The 20781-nt window shown below is 43.8% G+C and overlaps 2 protein-coding genes across 3 annotated transcripts in view; both read left to right on the top strand.

Moving 5' to 3' along the window:
* Positions 1 to 7109: 7109 nt before the first annotated feature.
* LOC306963517 (fibrinogen-like protein 1) lies at positions 7110 to 13532 on the top strand (the record flags this gene model as incomplete). The annotated part of the gene is made up of 7 exons (XM_079557090.1): positions 7110 to 7154; positions 9035 to 9200; positions 10374 to 10542; positions 10613 to 10710; positions 10778 to 10866; positions 11761 to 11948; positions 13334 to 13532. 7 exons carry the CDS (start codon positions 7110 to 7112, stop codon positions 13530 to 13532), a joined length of 954 nt encoding a protein of 317 aa, XP_079413216.1.
* Positions 13533 to 20256: 6724 nt separating this feature from the next.
* Positions 20257 to 20781, top strand: part of snx25 (sorting nexin 25) — a 42867-nt gene continuing 42342 nt past the window's right edge. Inside the window, exon 1 of one of the 2 annotated variants that reach the window (XM_079556188.1) lies at positions 20257 to 20503. In XM_079556188.1, the coding sequence (XP_079412314.1) occupies positions 20333 to 20503 (171 nt within the window). In that variant the 5' untranslated portion in view covers positions 20257 to 20332. The remainder of the gene's footprint in view (positions 20504 to 20781) is intronic. The other variant, XM_079556189.1, reaches the window with a different exon arrangement.

Raw genomic sequence — 20781 nt, 5'->3', positions numbered from 1 at the left:
AGATCGGTGAGCAAAGCATTCGTCATGTTCATGGTTAAGATCATATTTGTTTTATTGATTTCACTGTGAGAGATGAGAAAATCAGTAAGGAAATCATTTCTTCGAAGGTTTTGTCTTATTTTGATGAAAACGAGGTAATGCCCTACTGTGTTATTTTTGACAAGAATGTAAATTTTATGTTACTAGGAATATTGAAAAGGAAAATAAGCATTTGACAGCCATGCTCATATTTTTACATTTTCACGTTTATGTTTAATTGTAAACTTGGTTAATGTTACAATAAGTGCTTTTACGAGCTAACAGATGGTAAAATGTAATTATTTAGAAATTCATTGTACGACGCTGTTGTTGACAGGTCAGGTTTGAAGATGACGTTGGTGAACTTTGATGGCGAGCCAATCCCCTTGAAGAGCCAGTCGACTTCTACCACGTGGTCCAGTGTGGTAAGTCAGCCGCAACAGAGGCCCCTTACCGCCATTCCACCCTCGCTGCCCCCTTTTCACACACACACTCCCCCTGGACTCTTTTGGACGTTTCAGTTGGAACTCAGGACTTTTGGACTCTACTTCTACACATGCAAGGATTGGACTTGGTGCGGGTCTCGGAAACCAAACTCCACTCTAAGGTTTTCGTTGCAAAGAATTTGTAACAATTGTTAAACAAAGTTGTTATGGTGAACATTGATGGTACCAACACAAAGAAGCTTTTATTCAAAACTATTTTGTATTGAACACATGAGCAGCTTCAGCGCAAATGCAGAAGCAAAGCTGTAACTAACTCACACTTCAGTCACTATCAGAGATGGCAGAGCCGCGGACTGAGCCAGGACTAAACCAGGACTAAACCAGGGCTAAACCAGGACTAAACCAGGACTAAACCAGGACTTACAGTAAACTGGTTGAAAACCAGGACTAAACCTGGACTAAACCAGGACTAAACCAGGACTAAACCAGGGCTAAACCAGGACTAAACCAGGGCTAAACCAGGGCTAAACCAGGACTAAACCAGGACTAAACCAGGGCTAAACCAGGACTAAACCAGGACTGAATAAGAAACTAGACCCTTAGACAAATAGAAAAGCAGTGACAACGAGAAACACATGGGTTTTACCTTTTACCTTTACCTTTAGCTTTAGCTTTAGCCCCGCAGAATCTAAAGTTATGCGCTGTTGTTTACAACTCCAGCTGCACCAAATGGCTGCACAAAGATTGTCTCTGGAAAAGGTGAGGCTCACTCTGCATTAGCCATGTTTGGAACAGTTCTGGTGCATTGTCAGTGACAGAGTGAGCGCTCTCACTATGTAACAGATCTGTGACGTGTGAGGAGCTTTCACTGTGGAACAGCTCAGTGAGTTTAGAAAAGTTTATCTTCAGTAAACGGTCCTGATGTGGATCTGGTCTGTTCCTGCAGCTCAGGAGGGAATAATGTCCCAACTCTCTTTTTATCACGGCTTTAGTGGGAATTCTGCTCAAAACATGAAGTTCCAGGTGACGCTGCTGCTCCTGTTTTCTGATGTGCCGTGTTTGGACTTCCTCCTGAGCGATACTTTCCCTGCACATTATTTTAACTCAATTAGAATAACATAGGTATCGAAAAAAGCAGCGTTAAGGCACCGGTACCGAAAAGCAGGTATCGTTAAAGTAGTGGTATCGAAAAAAAACGAACGGTACCCAGCCCTACTCCTATCACTTCTCCTGTAAGTAGCCAAACCTTTTGGTCCAATTTCTCTTTTAGTTCTCTTTTACATTTCTCCTTAAGTAACGTGAGTGTTACAATAAGGACTCAGGTTCAGTCTGTTTACTGCAGCCTCCTGCACCTGGCCTGACTCACATACGTCACTAATGAGGCGCAGGTCCAGGACGGATCAGGTGAGGAGCCGGGTCAGCCGAGAGTCGGGCCGGCCAGTCTCAAAGTCAGTGAGACTTAGAACAACAAAGGCTGAGAGTGGCCTTCACCAGGGGCAGGGCTGTGCGATATGACGATAGAAAAGTGTCATCGGGCCATTTCTCTTGATCCTTTCTATCGTTTCTAACCAAAACCTTTCATTAAAAAGGCCACAGAGAATGTGTTCGTGTGTTCTTATCACGGTGCATCCTCTAGGGCTAGAAAGAAACTCACACTGGACCTGCTGCAGCACATGTGCACCCTCCACTACAGCCCTCTACACCTCCACTACAGCCCTCTACACCTCCACTACAGCCCTCTACATGGTTATGAACATGTTTAGAACCACGTGCACCACCACTACAGCCCTCTACATGGTTATAAACGTGTTTAGAACCACGTGCGCCTCCACTACAGCCCTCTACGTGGTTATAAACATGTTTAGAACCACGTGCGCCTCCGCTACAGCCCTCTACGTGGTTATAAACGTGTTTAGAACCACGTGCGCCTCCGCTACAGCCCTCTACGTGGTTATAAACGTGTTTAGAACCACGTGCACCTCCGCTACAGCCCTCTACGTGGTTATAAACGTGTTTAGAACCACGTGCTCCTCCGCTACAGCCCTCTACGTGGTTATAAACGTGTTTAGAACCACGTGCGCCTCCGCTACAGCCCTCTACGTGGTTATAAACGTGTTTAGAACCACGTGCGCCTCCGCTACAGCCCTCTACGTGGTTATAAACGTGTTTAGAACCACGTGCGCCTCCGCTACAGCCCTCTACGTGGTTATAAACGTGTTTAGAACCACGCGCGCCTCCGCTACAGCCCTCTACGTGGTTATAAACGTGTTTAGAACCACGCGCGCCTCCGCTACAGCCCTCTACGTGGTTATAAACGTGTTTAGAACCACGCGCGCCTCCGCTACAGCCCTCTACGTGGTTATAAACGTGTTTAGAACCACGCGCGCCTCCGCTACAGCCCTCTACGTGGTTATAAACGTGTTTAGAACCACGCGCGCCTCCGCTACAGCCCTCTACGTGGTTATAAACGTGTTTAGAACCACGCGCGCCTCCGCTACAGCCCTCTACGTGGTTATAAACGTGTTTAGAACCACGCGCGCCTCCGCTACAGCCCTCTACGTGGTTATAAACGTGTTTAGAACCACGCGCGCCTCCACTACAGCCCTCTACATGGTTATAAACGTGTTTAGAACCACGCGCGCCTCCGCTACAGCCCTCTACGTGGTTATAAACGTGTTTAGAACCACGCGCGCCTCCGCTACAGCCCTCTACGTGGTTATAAACGTGTTTAGAACCACGTGCGCCTCCGCTACAGCCCTCTACGTGGTTATAAACGTGTTTAGAACCACGTGCGCCTCCGCTACAGCCCTCTACGTGGTTATAAACGTGTTTAGAACCACGTGCACCTCCACTACAGCCCTCTACGTGGTTATAAACGTGTTTAGAACCACGCGCGCCTCCGCTACAGCCCTCTACGTGGTTATAAACGTGTTTAGAACCACGCGCGCCTCCGCTACAGCCCTCTACGTGGTTATAAACGTGTTTAGAACCACGCGCGCCTCCGCTACAGCCCTCTACGTGGTTATAAACGTGTTTAGAACCACGCGCGCCTCCGCTACAGCCCTCTACGTGGTTATAAACGTGTTTAGAACCACGCGCGCCTCCGCTACAGCCCTCTACGTGGTTATAAACGTGTTTAGAACCACGCGCGCCTCCGCTACAGCCCTCTACGTGGTTATAAACGTGTTTAGAACCACGCGCGCCTCCGCTACAGCCCTCTACGTGGTTATAAACGTGTTTAGAACCACGCGCACCTCCACTACAGCCCTCTACGTGGTTATAAACGTGTTTAGAACCACGCGCACCTCCACTACAGCCCTCTACGTGGTTATAAACGTGTTTAGAACCACGCGCACCTCCACTACAGCCCTCTACGTGGTTATAAACGTGTTTAGAACCACGTGCACCTCCACTACAGCCCTCTACGTGGTTATAAACGTGTTTAGAACCACGTGCACCTCCACTACAGCCCTCTACGTGGTTATAAACGTGTTTAGAACCACGTGCGCCTCCGCTACAGCCCTCTACGTGGTTATAAACGTGTTTAGAACCACATGCACCTCCGCTACAGCCCTCTACGTGGTTATAAACGTGTTTAGAACCACATGCACCTCCGCTACAGCCCTCTACATGGTTATAAACATGTTAAGAACGACGTGCACCTCCACTACAGCCCTCTACGTGGTTATAAACATGTTTAGAACCACGTGCACCTCCACTACAGCCCTCTACGTGGTTATAAACATGTTTAGAACCACGTGCACCTCCACTACAGCCCTCTACGTGGTTATAAACATGTTTAGAACCACGTGCACCTCCACTACAGCCCTCTACATGGTTATAAACATGTTTAGAACCACGTGCACCTCCGCTACAGCCCTCTACATGGTTATAAACATGTTAAGAACCACGTGCACCTCCACTACAGCCCTCTACGTGGTTATAAACATGTTTAGAACCACGTGCACCTCCGCTACAGCCCTCTACATGGTTATAAACATGTTAAGAACCACGTGCACCTCCACTACAGCCCTCTACATGGTTATAAACATGTTAAGAACCACGTGCACCTCCACTACAGCCCTCTACGTGGTTATAAACGTGTTTAGAACCACGTGCGCCTCCACTACAGCCCTCTACATGGTTATAAACATGTGCGCCTCCACTACAGCCCTCTACATGGTTATAAACGTGTTAAGAACCACGTGCACCTCCACTACAGCCCTCTACATGGTTATAAACGTGTTAAGAACCACGTGCACCTCCACTACAGCCCTCTACATGGTTATAAACGTGTTTAGAACCACGTGCACCTCCACTACAGCCCTCTACGTGGTTATAAACATGTTTAGAACCACGTGCTCCTCCACTACAGCCCTCTACGTGGTTATAAACGTGTTTAGAACCACGTGCGCCTCCGCTACAGCCCTCTACGTGGTTATAAACGTGTTTAGAACCACGTGCGCCTCCACTACAGCCCTCTACGTGGTTATAAACGTGTTTAGAACCACGTGCGCCTCCACTACAGCCCTCTACGTGGTTATAAACGTGTTTAGAACCACGTGCGCCTCCGCTACAGCCCTCTACATGGTTATAAACGTGTTTAGAACCACGTGCGCCTCCGCTACAGCCCTCTACGTGGTTATAAACATGTTAAGAACCACGTGCACCTCCACTACAGCCCTCTACATGGTTATAAACATGTTTAGAACCATGTGCACCTCCACTACAGCCCTCTACATGGTTATAAACATGTTTAGAACCACGTGCACCTCCACTACAGCCCTCTACGTGGTTATAAACGTGTTTAGAACCACGTGCACCTCCACTACAGCCCTCTACGTGGTTATAAACGTGTTTAGAACCACGTGCACCTCCACTACAGCCCTCTACGTGGTTATAAACGTGTTTAGAACCACGTGCACCTCCACTACAGCCCTCTACGTGGTTATAAACGTGTTTAGAACCACGTGCACCTCCACTACAGCCCTCTACGTGGTTATAAACGTGTTTAGAACCACGTGCGCCTCCACTACAGCCCTCTACATGGTTATAAACGTGTTTAGAACCACGTGCACCTCCGCTACAGCCCTCTACATGGTTATAAACGTGTTTATAACCATGTGCACCCACCACTACAGCCCTCTACGTGGTTATAAACATGTTTAGAACCATGTGCACCTCCACTACAGCCCTCTACATGGTTATAAACATGTTTAGAACCATGTGCACCTCCACTACAGCCCTCTACGTGGTTATAAACATGTTTAGAACCATGTGCACCTCCACTACAGCCCTCTACATGGTTACAAACGTGTTTAGAACCACGTGCACCTCCACTACAGCCCTCTACGTGGTTATAAACGTGTTTATAACCATGTGCACCCACCACTACAGCCCTCTACGTGGTTATAAACATGTTTAGAACCATGTGCACCTCCACTACAGCCCTCTACATGGTTATAAACATGTTTAGAACCATGTGCACCTCCACTACAGCCCTCTACGTGGTTATAAACATGTTTAGAACCACGTGCGCCACCACTACAGCCCTACATGGTTATAAACATGTTTAGGTCTGATTCCCACACCACGTTATACAGTTCAGTTAAATCACTTCAGAACAGAGGCGACATTAACACAAAGTTCTCCGTCGTTTACAGAATGTTGTTAGCTTTGATGCTCTGTCTCTGAGCGCCGTCAGTGTTTAACCTCTGACCTTATATCGGGATGTAAATCGTTATGATTTTTCCTTATCGTCCTGCAGTAACAGAGGGAGGGACTCAGCCTTTACCAGTGCTTCCCAGTCTGGACGCTTTAAAACCACAAACATGTCATCGGATCCATTCTACACCTGATGTTCTCACCTCCGCTCTGGCCTCCACCTGCTCCAGCTTCACCAGAGTCAGAAACAACAGCAGGAAAAGCTTCTCCATCTTTGAAAATCCTCTTCTGCCGCTGACCAGACTCTGACGCCTCTGAGTCTCAGGTCTCTGTGTCCCAGGTCAGTGAGTTACCTCATGGTTCTGTGGGACTAGAACAGGCTCGGTTTGAAGCGTGCAGAGAAAAGACGTCCTCCTGCTCTGGTTCTTGCTGTTCGAGTCACTGGTTTTGAAGCTCCTTCCTGGTCTGTGTTTTCATCAGATCTTGGACTTTGGTCGGTAATAAATGACAAACCAGTGCAACACACGTGTGGATAATTAACATGAGCCGCTCACTGCAGGTCTGAGAGTGAGACCACAGACCAGCCTGTCCTCATGAGGAGACACAAGAGTCAGAGACACACCAGCAATAACTTCATCCTGCTGTACACGGCACTAAACTGATCCTGTTATTAGGACTAAACCACGTGCAAACCAGGCCCTTTAAAGTGACTGTTCTGACCATAGTGATATTCTGTTATTTAATCGTGTATTTCATCAGCTCATGAGCCTCAGTAGTTTGTCCATCGCTCTCGGCTCTAACACATTCTTCATGTCCGTGAAGCAGCAGGTTTCGTCCATCTGTTGGAAACTTCTCATTTTTCTGTTGCTGGAGAGAATCAGGAATTTGGCGTCAGCTCTGAACCGGGCACAGACCTTTCCAAGAGCGGATTTTCAGACCGAAAACAAACCTGTGTCACAATCGTTTTAGAACAACGACAGGATGAGGCGACTTCTGCTCCTGGGACTGATGCTCCACACGCTTCAGGTGAGGAACTCTTTACTTCTGTCCACACAAACACATCTGAGACCTTTTGTTTTGGTTTATATTTGATGATGTTTACTGGGTGAATTCAAAAGCTTCACTGATCTGGAGTCGCTGCAGTCGGTCAGGTCGAAGCTCAGCTGAACATCTGGAATGACCAGGTTATTCCATCAGTGGATTTCTTCTTCCCTGATAGAACAGCCGTATTCCAAGATGACGATGCCAGGATCCTTCAGGCTCACAATGTGAAAGAGTAATCCAGGGAGCACGAGTCTGAACTCTGTGCTGGAGAAGGCTTTGCACAGTGGTCTCGCTCTCCCATCATCAATACAAGATCTTTATGAAACGGAACACTGGATCTTCTGACGTTGCAGAAGCTTCATAAAACACGGCTAAAGTGAATGTGGGCTGTGATCGAAGCTAAAGACGTTACAGCCAAACATTTTGTTGAGGAGACGTCTTTTTGGCCGGGCCGGGTTTTGTTATGACCCGATACAAACCTTTACCTTAAAGGGGGGGCGCCCAAACTTTTTGTCTCCGAGGGCAAGCACGAAAAACACATTACAAAGTTACTTTATTTTAGTTTATTTTATTTTTTTCGATAGCCTACATTTGCATTTGATTCTATCTATGCAAATAACAGGCTATATTAAAACAAATGGTAACAATGGCAAAAGCCTAGTTTTAGTAAAACAATACCAACAATTGTAGCAATTTAGTGCAAAGAAAAAGAAAACACCTGTATCTACAGCACCTACAGTAACTTTACCTCATTCGTTAACTCAAAAAAAATGCCACATTAGATTATTTTGAAAGTGTCAGTTCAGCATCAATTCTTTTATAAGTCAGTTTTTAACATGTACTGTTGTTTTGTCAACAACCTTTGCAATAAAAGTTGGAAAACTGAAAGTTCAATTCAATTCATCTTTTTTATTTGAGCATCTGAGCTCCACAAAGTTCTTCATAGGAACAGAGTTCAGCACAGTAATCAAGCAAAAGAAAGATATATGCGTGAATAGCCAAATAGATAAATAAATAACGTGGATATGATGCTCAAAAGGAGTAGGCAGAAGCTTCAGCTTGTTAGCGCCTACCCCCTTTTGTACTTAAGAAATAGGTACACTGAGCTGTTTGTTTCCATTATGTCCACGGGCCAAACTGTTGGTCTTGATCCTCCACTTTTCTTTAATGCGTCTCGTACTTTCATTTAAGTTTGGTGAAGTTTTTTCCACTTTGACACCGCGCTGCGACGACCGCGGCTGTTCAGGAGATGCTTGAAGCCTCTGCTTCATTTTCTCGATAAACACTAACGCAGTTGTGTTAATGCATCTGCCCAAACATCCAGGAGGCTCCAGGTCTGTCCACGGCTCATTGTTTGTAGCATAAATCCAGTGTTAGCGTTAGCAGCCGTGAAGGGATAACTTTTCTCACGGTGCTTTGCTACGGTGGCTTGTTAAGCCCAAAAAGGCGCATGTTTCCCGCAGTTGTTTCGGATCAACAGTGGTTTATATTCACACCTGGAGCAAACTGGACCAGAGTCCGTTTGGAAGCCGGACCGAGACCAGCTGAAAAAGTGGATCTCGGTCCGTTTGTTGTTTTCACACGTGAATAACAAATCCGGAGTAGCGTTCAAAACGAACCCTGATCCATTTAAAGTGGACCAAACAGTGCAGGTCTGAACACACCCTAAGTTAGTATTAACGATACACAGCGCAAAAGTAGGTCACTCTCTGGCGGGCGAACAGAATTGTTTCGGCGGGCCAAATTTGGCCCCACTTTGGGCACCCCTGCCTTAAAGGAACAGGAAAAAATAGAAGCTAAACTAAGCTTGTATATTCTGGTCCCAGTTCTACCAGGCTGCGTATATGTTTGTGCTGTCCCAGGCGCTGGTGCACGGCTGCTCTGAGGAGGCGTCCCGTCTCAGAGACAAAGAGAAGGATCTGAAGGAGCAGCTGCAGAGACAGGAGGCGCTCATCCTCAGGCTGAAGAGGAGGAGCGAGCCGAGCAGAGGAGACCGAGTGGACGCTCCACAGGACGGGCAGCACAAAGGTCAGAGTCCACACACTGTAAAACTGCTGAGCGACCCCCCCCCCCCAGGAAGGCCTCATCTCATGTTACCAGGTTACACATCTCAGAGATTTCCTCATCTCTTGATTTCTTCCTAAGCTTAATCTTTACATCACTGAATAAAAACATCAGCCATAGCTTCACTACAGTCGTTCCTTTTGTTCTCTTTATTGAAACAGCTTAGCAGCAAAGGGGAGCAGGAGGAGGGGAGGGGGAGAGGGAGTAAAACTGTTGGACCATTGAAACACACGGCTTGTTGAGAAGAACTTTCGACCATATTTTCCAACTTTTTCATTTAAAACTGTTTAGAATCAAAGTACCTTAAAGTTTGGCTCAACCTCTTAACTCCCACCTGAACGGATCACGTTTTCTCCAGTTTGGCTTTACCCTAATCAAAAAGCTTCTCGGGAAAAAAGCACCAAAACAGCCCCAAAAATTGAGAAGAAAACAAGGATGTAAACGCAACAAAAACTGACAAAAAATCAACCAAAAAATGACAAAAAATCAACAAAAATTCAACAAAAACTCAACCAAAAAATGACAAAAAATCAACAAAAATGTGACAAAAATTCAACAAAAAAATGATAAAAACTCAACAAAAAAATGACAAAAATTCAACAAAAATGTGACAAAAACTCAACAAAAAAATGACAAAAATTCAACAAAAATGTGACAAAAACTCAACAAAAAAATGACAAAAATTCCACAAAAATGTGACAAAAACTCAACAAAAAAGTGACAAAAATTCTACAAAAATGTGACAAAAATGAAAAAAACAAACAAACAAACAAAAAAAACATAAAAAAGGTGACACAACACTGCAACAACGCGAGGAAAAAGATCAGTTTTGTGTGTCTTAGCTTTCAAATGAGGTGTTACACAGGCCTATAGCCAAAGAGGACAGAATGCATTTGGTTTAGGCGGGTGGTAAGAGGTTAAATGCTGTAAAATAATAGTACAAAGTAGTAAATAGTAGTACAAAGTTTAAGCGAGCACAGTTTCTCAGCGTTACACAACAGGCTGTGAGCTCCAGTAGAGAAGCTTTTAGATTTGGGTAAAACTGAACTGGTTTATAATCTATAGTTTTTCCAGTTAAGAGATTGAATGCTCGTATCACACATGACCCGAGCACCTCTCCCGTCCCTCTCCGCACAGACTGCTCGGAGCTGTTCAGCGCCGGCTTCAGGTCCAGCGGCTGGTACTGGGTCAGGACGAGCCTCGACGCCCCCCCCGCCCCCCCGCTCCGGGTCTACTGCGACATGAGCGGAGGAGGAGGCTGGACCGTCATCCAGAGGCGCTCCGATGGGTCCCAGAGCTTCAACAGGTAACGTCCACCAGGGGGAGCCACCACTGACCCCCCTCCTCCGCCTCCTCCTGAACCTCCTGTGTCTCAGGTCCTGGGATGAGTACAAGACCGGGTTCGGAGACTTCGAGTCGGATTCGGGAGAGTTTTGGCTCGGGAATGACCGTCTGCATTCCCTCACTGCACAAGGTGGAAAACATCAGGACAAATATCTACTATATCCTTCAAATACTGATCTCTTGTTTTGTTCTTGCAGGGAATTATTCACTGAGGATAAAGCTGATGGACTTTGAGGGAAAGCAGCGCTACGCAGAGTACAGAGACTTCAGAGTGGCCCAGGAGAAGGTGAAAGCACTTTTTAAAACTTAAAACCTGCTCAGAAATTTAACATTTTCTTTAACCCCTTACCTCCCACCTGAACCGAGCACATTTTCTCCAGTTTGGCTTTTCCCCAATCCAAAAGCTTCTGGAAAAAAGGTGAGAGAATAGCAACAAAACTGAGACGAAAACAATGATGGAAATGTGACAAAAAAGAGAGAAAACTTTGACAAAAAATTGACGAACAAATGACAAAAATGTGACAAAAAAATTTGACCAAAAAAAATGACAAAAATGTGACAAAAAAACGACAAAAATGTGACAAAAAAATGACAAAAATGTGACAAAAAAATGACAAAAATATGACCAAAAAATGACAAAAATGGGACAAAATGTGACAAAAATTAGACAAAAAAATGACAAAAATATGACAAAAAATGACACAAATTTGATTAAAAAATGACCAAAAAAAGACAAAAAAACGACAAAAATGTGACAAAAAAATGACAAAACAATGACAAAAATGTGATAAAAAATGACAAAAAAAAGACAAAAATGTGACAAAAAATGACAAAAATTTGATAAAAAATGACAAAAATTTGATTAAAAAAATGACAAAAAAATGTGACAAAAAATGACAAAAATTTGATTTAAAAAAATGACAAAAAAAAGACAAAAATGTCATAAAAAATTGACAACAAAAAAATTGACAAAAAATGACAAAAAAGTTACAAAAATGAATTGAATACCCCCCCCCCCAAAAAAAAAAATGATGGAAAAAAAAATATCTGATGACGTGAGGAAAAAGATCCTCTCGGTTCAGGCGGGAGGTAAGAGGTTAAAACTTAAAACCGTCTCAGAAATGTAAAATTTTCTTTAAACATCTGTATAAACTAAACCGAGTGACCGTGTGACGTCCAGGACCTTTACCAGCTGTCCTTTGGCGAGTACGTGGGCACAGCGGGCGACGCCCTGTCCGGGACGTACGAAGTGGGCGTCGTGTCTTGGGCCGGCCACCAGGGGGCGAACTTCAGCACCTTCGACCGGGACAACGACAACTACGACGGCAACTGCGCTCAGGAGGACCAGGGCGGGTGGTGGTTCAACAAGTGAGAGCAACATCTGGGAAGAGTTCATCCACTTTCATTATGGATCAACAACGTGTGATCATGGTTTATAACAGTATCTACTAAAGCTTTCAGAGTTATACCTCCACACTGTTATTTATAATATGTTTGAAGCACAGTTACACAGTGGAAGAAACAAATTACACATTCCCTTAACTTTTAACCCCTTAACTCCCACCTGAACCGAGCATTTCTCCAGTTTGGCTTTACCCCAATCCAAAAGCTTCTGGCAAAAAGCTGTGAAAATAGCAACAAAGCTGAGACGAAAACAATGATGGAAATGTGACAAAAGAGTGAGAAAACGTTGACAAAAAAGTTATGAAGAATTGATGAAAAAGTAGCAAAAATGTCATAAAAATGACAAAAAATGTGACACAAATTTGATCAAAATTGACCAAAAAAATGACAAAAATTTGACGAAAAATTGCTGAAAAAGTGGCAAAAAAGTCACAAGAAATTGACAAAAAATGGAAGAAAAATGAGACAAAAAAATGACAAAAATATGACCAAAAAATGTAACATAATGAAAACAATTTGATTAAAAAAAAAAGACAAAAAAATGACAAAAAATTAAAAAAATGTGACGAAAAATTGATGAAAAAGTGGCAAAAATCTCACAAAAAATGTGACAAAAATAAGACCAAAAATATGATCAAAATGTAATTTGATAAAAAAATATATATATACCAAAAAAATTACAAAAATTTGACAAAATTTTGACAAAAAAATTACAAATTGACAAAAAAATTACAAAAATATGACAAAAATGTACAATGAAATTGACAAAAAATGTGACACAAATTTGATCAAAATTGACAAAAAAAAGACAAAAATGTAGCAAAAAATGACAAAAAAATTACAAAAATGAGTTGAATACTCAACAAAAAAATGTGACAATGAGATAAAAAAATTGACGAAAAAAATGACAAAGTTACAAAAATGAGTTGAACACCCAACAAAAAAATGATGCAAAAAAATCTGAAGACGTGAGGAAAAAGATCCTCTCGGTTCCGGCGGGAGTTAAGAGGTTAAAATCAACAGTAACATTTTATTTTCATCTTTTACTCTTTCAAACTATGACTTTTCTTGTTTTGTCTCCAAAATACATGTGGCTCGTGTAATTTGCCATTGTAAAACATTTGTGAGTTTTGGCGTTGACCCTTTGACCTCTGACCTCTGTCCTCCCGCAGGTGTCACAGCGCTCACCTGAACGTTGACCCTTTGACCTCTGACCTCTGTCCTCCCGCAGGTGTCACAGCGCTCACCTGAACGTTGACCCTTTGACCTCTGACCTCTGTCCTCCCGCAGGTGTCACAGCGCTCACCTGAACGTTGACGCTTTGACCTCTGACCTCTGTCCTCCCGCAGGTGTCACAGCGCTCACCTGAACGGGCGCTACTACCCGGGGGGCCACTACAGCGCCTGGTCCGATAACGGCATCGTGTGGTTCCCCTGGAGGGGCTGGTGGTACTCCCTCAAAACCACCGTCATGGAGGTCCGGCCCGGCGGATTCAAGATGGACGCCACTGACGACCCCAACGCCGTCCACGGGACCCCTGCGTCCTAAAGAGACACTGATGTCCAACATGTCCCTGTTTAGTCCCTGTTTAGTCCCTGTTTAGTCCCTGCTGAGTCCCTGTTTAGTCCCTGTTTAGTCCCTGTTTAGTCCCTGTTTAGTCCCTGTTTAGTCCCTGCTGAGTCCCTGTTTAGTCCCTGTTTAGTCCCTGTTTAGTCCCTGTTTAGTCCTTGTTTAGTCCTTGTTTAGTCCCTGTTTAGTCCCTGTTTAGTCCCTGTTTAGTCCCTGTTTAGTCCCTGTTCAGTCCCTGTTTAGTCCCTGTTTAGTCCCTGTTTAGTCCTTGTTTAGTCCTTGTTTAGTCCTTGTTTAGTCCTTGTTTAGTCCTTGTTTAGTCCCTGTTTAGTCCCTGTTTAGTCCCTGTTTAGTCCCTGTTTAGTCCCTGTTTAGTCCTTGTTTAGTCCCTGTTTAGTCCCTGTTTAGTCCCTGTTCAGTCCCTGCAGTGTTGGTTTTCAGCCTCAAGGTGGCAGCGACGTTCAGTCAGTCATTAATAAGACTTAACAGGCACTGAGGTCATTTTGCTTTCAGCCTTATAATATATAAACTTTCTCCAGTTAAACAAATATAAAACATTATCTCTAAATACTGCACTGACTCAATATTTCTACAAGTATCTCGATGGGAATTAGTTCAATTCAAAAGCCATTTTCTCAACATGTCTTTTTTAAATCCTAAAACCTACGGAGCCCAGGAAGGGACATAATGAGGTAAAGAAAACGGGAAACAGAGTCAACCCCACATTTTCTCCAGTTCAGCTTTACCCAAATCTAAAAGCTTCTCGAATGGAGCTCTCAGACTACAGGCCAGTGAGACGGCTCATTTGAAAGCTAAGACCTACAAAACTGATCGTTTGTTGAAGCATTTTTTGGGTGTGTTTTCATCTCTTTAGTAGAACTTTTTTTTGTCACGTTTTTGTGGCTTTTTCATGATATTATTGAGTGTTGGGGAAACGTATAACAAAAGTAATGAGTTCTATATTGTACATTTATGAACAAGTACAAGTAACGCAGCATCAAATCAAGCTGTTGTTGCATAAGATCAAAACACGAGAATGGGGGAAAGTGAAGGAAAAGGAACTCTCTGACTGCACTTCTGCTCCAGGGCTTTGTAACTAGTTTTTTTGTTTATATTTTGCCAAAAGTAGCTCCATTTTTTAAACAGTCATGTGTAATACAAACATTTGCGTTTCATCCTCGTTTTCATCACTATTTTGAGGCTTTTCTCAAGAAGCTTTTACATTTGGGTAAAGCCGGACGCCCAAGATATTCACTCAGGGGAATGAGAGAGAAACTCACCGCCTGTGCAGGATTACTGTCACAGACGGGTCGCCTCGTGTCCGACAGTCTATTCAACAAAAAGTGACAAAAACTCAACCAAAAAGTGACAAAAAATCAACCAAAAAGTGACAAAAAGTGACAAAAATTCAACAAAAATGCAACAGAAATGTGACAAAAATTCAACAAAAAATTCAACAAAAATTCAACAAAAATTCAACAAAAAATGACAAAAATTCAACAAAAATTCAACAAAAATTCAACAAAAAAATGACAAAAATTCAACAAAAATTCAACAAAAATGTGACAAAAATTCAACAAAAATTCAACAAAAATTTAACAAAAATTCAACAAAAACTCAACCAAAAAATGACAAAAATTCAACAAAAAAGTGACAAAAATGAAAAACAAAAAAAAAAAACATAACAAAGGTGACACAACACAGCAACAACGCAAGGAAAAAGGTCCGTTTTGTGGGTCTTAGCTTTCAAATGAGGTGTTACACAGGCCTATATAATGGCCAAAGACAGGCTTGTAAAGTGAAACACAAGTGTGAGCCGTTATAGCATTAGTATAATTATTATCTCATTCCCTCCACTGATCCCGCCCCCTTTAGTTCACATCTCACTCCCACCTTGACTCTGGATCTCGACATTAACCCCTTAACTCCCACCTGAACCGAGCACATTTTCTCCAGTTTGGCTTTACCCCAATCCAAAAGCTTCTGGAAAAAAGCTGTGAAAATGGCAACAAAACTGAGACGAAAACAATGATGGAAATGTGACAAAAAAGCGAGAAAACATTGATGAAAAGTGATGAAAAATGGATGAAAAAGTGGCCAAAATGTAACAAAAAATCGACAAAAAAATGAGAAAAATGTGACAAAAAATGAGAAAAATTTGATAAAAAATGTACGAAAAAATGACAAAATGTGACAAAAATTTGATAAATATTTGACAAAAAAATTTAATAAATGTGACGACAAAATTAGAAAAATTTGATACAAAATTGACGAAAAAATTACAAAAATGTGATAAAATTTCACAAAAAAATTACAAAAAATGAGAAAAAAAATGAGAAAAAAATTATAAAAAATGGACGAAAAAAAAGACAAAAATGTGATAAAAATTTGACAAAAAAATGACAAAAATTTGAAAAAAATTATTGAAAAATTATAAAAAATTATAAAAAATTGACAAAAAAATGACAAAAATGTGACAAAAAATGACAAAAAAGTTAGAAAAATGAGTTGAACACCCAACAAAAAAAAAATCTGACGACATGAGGAAAAAGATCCTCTCGGTTCCGGCGGGAGTTAAGAGGTTAAAGCTGCTTTTTTAAATCTCTTCCTGGACTCCGTATCAAACACTCTGGCCTTTTATCATTTCACATAAAACCATGAAGTGACAGAACATGTGCAGCGGCTCCTTTCTGCATCTCATAACCTGTAATAAATGTTTAAATATTATATCTCTATGTTCATTTCAGCTGCAGAATGACTGGTCAGCGTTTTAGAGAGGAAGTGCTGGAGCTGAATCAGAGTTTGTAACTAAAAGAGGAACTTAAAAAAGGAGGAAAGTCTGCGTAGAGTTCACAGAGGATGAGGTTTGGAAGAACTTTCTTTTGTTGTAAAAACATCCTTTCAGATAATGTGTAATTCTCACACAATTCTGCAAATAAAACAAACAAAATGACCTAATTCATGGTTGAAAACGCCACAAAACGTGACTGAATATGGGTAAAAAAAGGCAGGTCTTAGCTTTCAACCTTCCAGATTTGGGTAAAGCTGAACTGTAGGAAACGTGCTCGGTCCAGGCGGGGGTTAAGAGGTTAAAAAAGGCACAAACAAACGTACCATGATCCTTTATCTTCGGAGCGCGCGGGCGGGTCACGGGTCCGTCCTGCTGGGCGGGGTTGAACCTGCCGCGGTCTGAAACCTGGCCGGGTCCGTGTCCCCGCCCGCCCGGCCTGTCCCGCGTCCACACCACGTGAACTCGGGCTGTGATTGGTCCACAGGCTCACGCTCACACACTGCACGGCGTCATGTCTGCAGAGCGGAGCGGCTGCAGATTCAGGCCCCGCGGTTCTGTTCGGGAAATCTTATTTATTATTATTATTACAGCGGTTTTCTCAGGACAGATGTGCCAAAAGCAGCTGCGTGGTTTAGTTTGAGTCTTTAAGTGAATCTGAATGATATGAGGCTCTTTCAGACTGTCCGAGGAAGTTTGGATGATTCTAGTCTTTTCATTTTAATTCAGTCTTATTTTAGTCTACAAAAATATCTGGACATTTTAGGTTATGGTTTACTTTTTTTTTGCATTTGACCCATCCTCAGTGCACTGTGGCGAGCTGCTGGAGTCTCCAAGATGAGGAGCCAGGCTGGTGGTCAGAAACATCTGGCTGGAGGATTGGCCTATTGTACATGTTTTTAGTTGTAGGGAAACCGGAGCTGAGTCGATTTACTGATCGATCTACGTTCCTCACCTGTGGTCATGTGATCTGGGTAATGACCGAAAGGACGAGATCGTGGATACAAGCGGCTGAGGAGCTCAGTTACCCGGGATGAGCTCGGAGTAGAGTCGCTGCTCCTTCACGTCGAGAGGAGCAGCTGAGGTGGCATCTGTTCCAGGCATGTCCTAGTGGGAAGACCCAGGACACGCTGGTGGGACTATGTCTCCGAGCTGGCCTGGTGTCGCCTCGGAGGACTGGGAAACTTTATATAATGTGTTGTGAATAGTGTGAATACTATATGTCCATGTGTGTTTGTTTGTTTGTTTGTTTGTTTGTTTGAAACATTTGTTGTCTTCAATGTACGAGGACGATGGATGGAAAGTCGCCCATGGCTAAATCTGGCACATTTACACAAAGTAACTGTACTGAGTGTTCATGAATGCGCACTGTCCTCTTCAAACAAACAAATAAAGTAAAGTAAGTAAAGGGTCCCCCCAGAACAGCTGGAGGAGGTCGGGTCCCCCAGAACAGCTGGAGGAGGTCGGGGTCCCCCAGAACAGCTGGAGGAGGTCGAGGTCCCCCAGAACAGCTGGAGGAGGTGTGTGTGGATCAGGAAGTCTGGGCATCTTTGCTGAGACGCTGCCCCCACGACCCGGCCCCGGATAAAGCGGAAGAAAATGGATGGATGGGAAACCGGAGTACCCGGAGGAAACCTACGCAGACACGGGGAGAACATGCAAACTCCACAGAAAGGCCCCGTCCCTGGTGGGAGTCGGACCCGACATTCTAGCTGTGAAGCTCAAGTGCTATACATATTTTAGTCATAGTTTTAGACTCATGAGAAACTAATTTAGTTTAAGTTAAATTTTCTTTGACTAAAATTGTAACTAAATATTACAGTCGACGAAATTAACTCTGATCTTTAGTAGCTACAGTTTAGTAATAATTTACATTTCAGCCGTATTTGGCAACACTTCAGGTCAGTCACTAACTCCCTCTGTTCCTTTTTGTTCTATATAGAAGAAAAACATAATAATACTATTGTGTAATGACATGACACGAACAAATAAATAAATAAACAAATAAATAATAAAAATAATGTCCCGTTGGTAAAGTCTGATGTCCACAGCAGCAGGACCAGCCTCGGGGCCTCCGCGCGCGGCCCTGGATCCGCCGCGGCTCCGCAGACTCGCGCGCCGCACTCAGTCAGCTGGAGCTCGGGGGGAAATAACAGCGGCTTGTTTTCGTGTGTCCGGGGATTTGGGAGCTGTCATTTGTGCCTCCGTAACCCGTCCACGCCGCGGACAAACCCACGGAGCACAGGCCGTGAGAGGATGTAGTTTGGGCGACTGTGGAAAGGTAAACACGGCGGTGACGTTAGCTTACGCTGCTTACTTATCAAGCATTAACGCTAGCGGTTTGGTTTGGAAACCGCCAATAATGCTAATAACTGAGAAGACTGTGCTTTAACTTCAACTACACGCGCAGTTTTATCACTTTTTGTCGCTTGTGTTGAATTTAATGAGTCAATATGTTTGTATTGTGTATTCCTCATTAGCTTCCTGTTCGTAGTTGGTTAGCAACAGTCGCTAAGCTACCTCCATCCATAGGTCACTGCCCGATCTGTAACCGCGCTCTGCGCATGCGCAGGCCGATGTACACAGAGACATGGCGTGAAATAATCGATTATAATGCTCTAAATTTCACATTATTGGCGGGTTTTCCGGTGATTTGTTGTTTATTTTGTTTAGGAATTTGCAAATAATCATCGTCGACGTTCGTTGAAAATGAGGCAACAGTTTGAACGTGTCCAGAGTGTGGAAAAGTGCGAGTCTTTAGGCTCAAAGTTAGAGATACAACCGTGTAATAGCATCAGTTACAGCCGTTTGGCTTAAAGGAACAGGCCGCCGTTTCTCCACACAGAGATATGTTCTGACCTGAGCTCAGACGAGTGGATCCGTACCTGTCTGGTCTTTGTGCCTGTGAAAGAGCTCGGTCTCTTCTAACTTCACCCCCGTTTGGAGCTATAGGAATACACTGGGAGAGGCCAAATGCTAACAACATCTTTGGTTGGTCGTTTTTCGTGACTGAGCGCGTGCACATAAACCAGACAGGTACACATCAACTCGTCTAAGCTCAGGTAAGAACATGTCTCAGTGTAGAAAACCTGTGGCCTGTTCCTTTAACCTCTTCACCCCCGCCTTAAAACCCTAGAACTCTATCACTGGGTGTTTTTCACCCGAGCAAATCCACGTGTGAGATGTTCCTGATCTGAGTGTATCTGAGTGTCCTGGGTCTCTGTCCTGGACGTCTCTGATGGCCTGGGTGTTTCTCCTACAGCCTCATGTTTCCATAGTGCTGAAGGTCGGGGAGGGTTAGTGCATTTATTTATTTCTTTGCTCCTGTGTCTGAGTTATTTAGATTTAGTTTCTCTCTCCTGAAGGACACGGAGCTTCACCAGAGACGTCTCACACATCCAGGAAACTACTTCACATCTTCATTATCACACAGTTTTAAGGATTTTTTTTTGTTCCCAAATTCCTCATTTTCCAGTAATTTTGGATCATTTTTATCTGGTCCTCCTCCTAGAAGCTTCTTGAAAAAATAGCGACAAAATCTAGATGAAAATGCAACAAATGATGACAACAACGTGAAAAAGATCTGTTCAGATGAGTTTTGTTGGTCTAAGCGTTGTTCAGGCGGGGGTTAAGAGGTTAAAAGTGGACACACCCGACGTGGTTCAGATTTGTGGATAAATGCCACACGTCGGGTGAGGGCGATCTCTCCTCGGTGCCGCCTCTTCATCACCCTCTGTCTGTCTCTGCTGTGGACTGAACGTGACCTTGTGTCTGTGTCATGTGCAGAGCTTGTGTGTGGTGTGGATGACAGCGTCGCCCGGGGGCAGCAGCAGCAGCAGCAGCAGCAGCAGCAGCAGCAGCAGCAGCAGCAGCAGCAGCAGCAGCAGCAGCAGCAGCAGCAGCAGAAGAAGCAGCCTGTGACGGGGGGGGGGGATCCATGCGAGGAGCGGGGGAAACGTAGCGCTGGGCTCGGTGCCATGTCACAGCGGGCATGCCTCTCTCTGGAGCCGCTGCGGTGGTAGTCCAGGGCAGACGCGGATGTTCCTTCTACCTCTCTGACGCTGCTGCTTACAAACGTGGGAGTCTGAACGGCAGTGGCACATTTATGGATGGTGGTGGGGCGGCAGGATGCACACACCCCCAGCCACCGTCACAGCCAGAGGTGAGTGCAGACAAGTGTCCAAGTGTCAGTGTTGGGGAAGTTACTTTAACATTGTAATATAGTCTTTATTAGTAGTTGCAGCTTTAAAAAATATATGTTTGTATTAAAAATCACTGTTTCAATAATGTAGCTCAGTTACTTCTGAGTTACTTTGGGCAAAATATAAACTGAAAATAATAATGATGCCCCTGAGCAAAAGTGCAGTCACAGATTTCCCTTTCCTTCACCATCCTCATCCTCTTATGTTTTGACGACGTTCGCTCCACAGAACTGCAGAT

Source organism: Gobius niger (genome assembly GCF_951799975.1).
Source record: "Gobius niger genome assembly, chromosome: 5".
Classification (NCBI taxonomy): Eukaryota; Metazoa; Chordata; class Actinopteri; order Gobiiformes; family Gobiidae; genus Gobius; species Gobius niger.
This window is presented reverse-complemented; position numbering and strand designations above follow the sequence as displayed.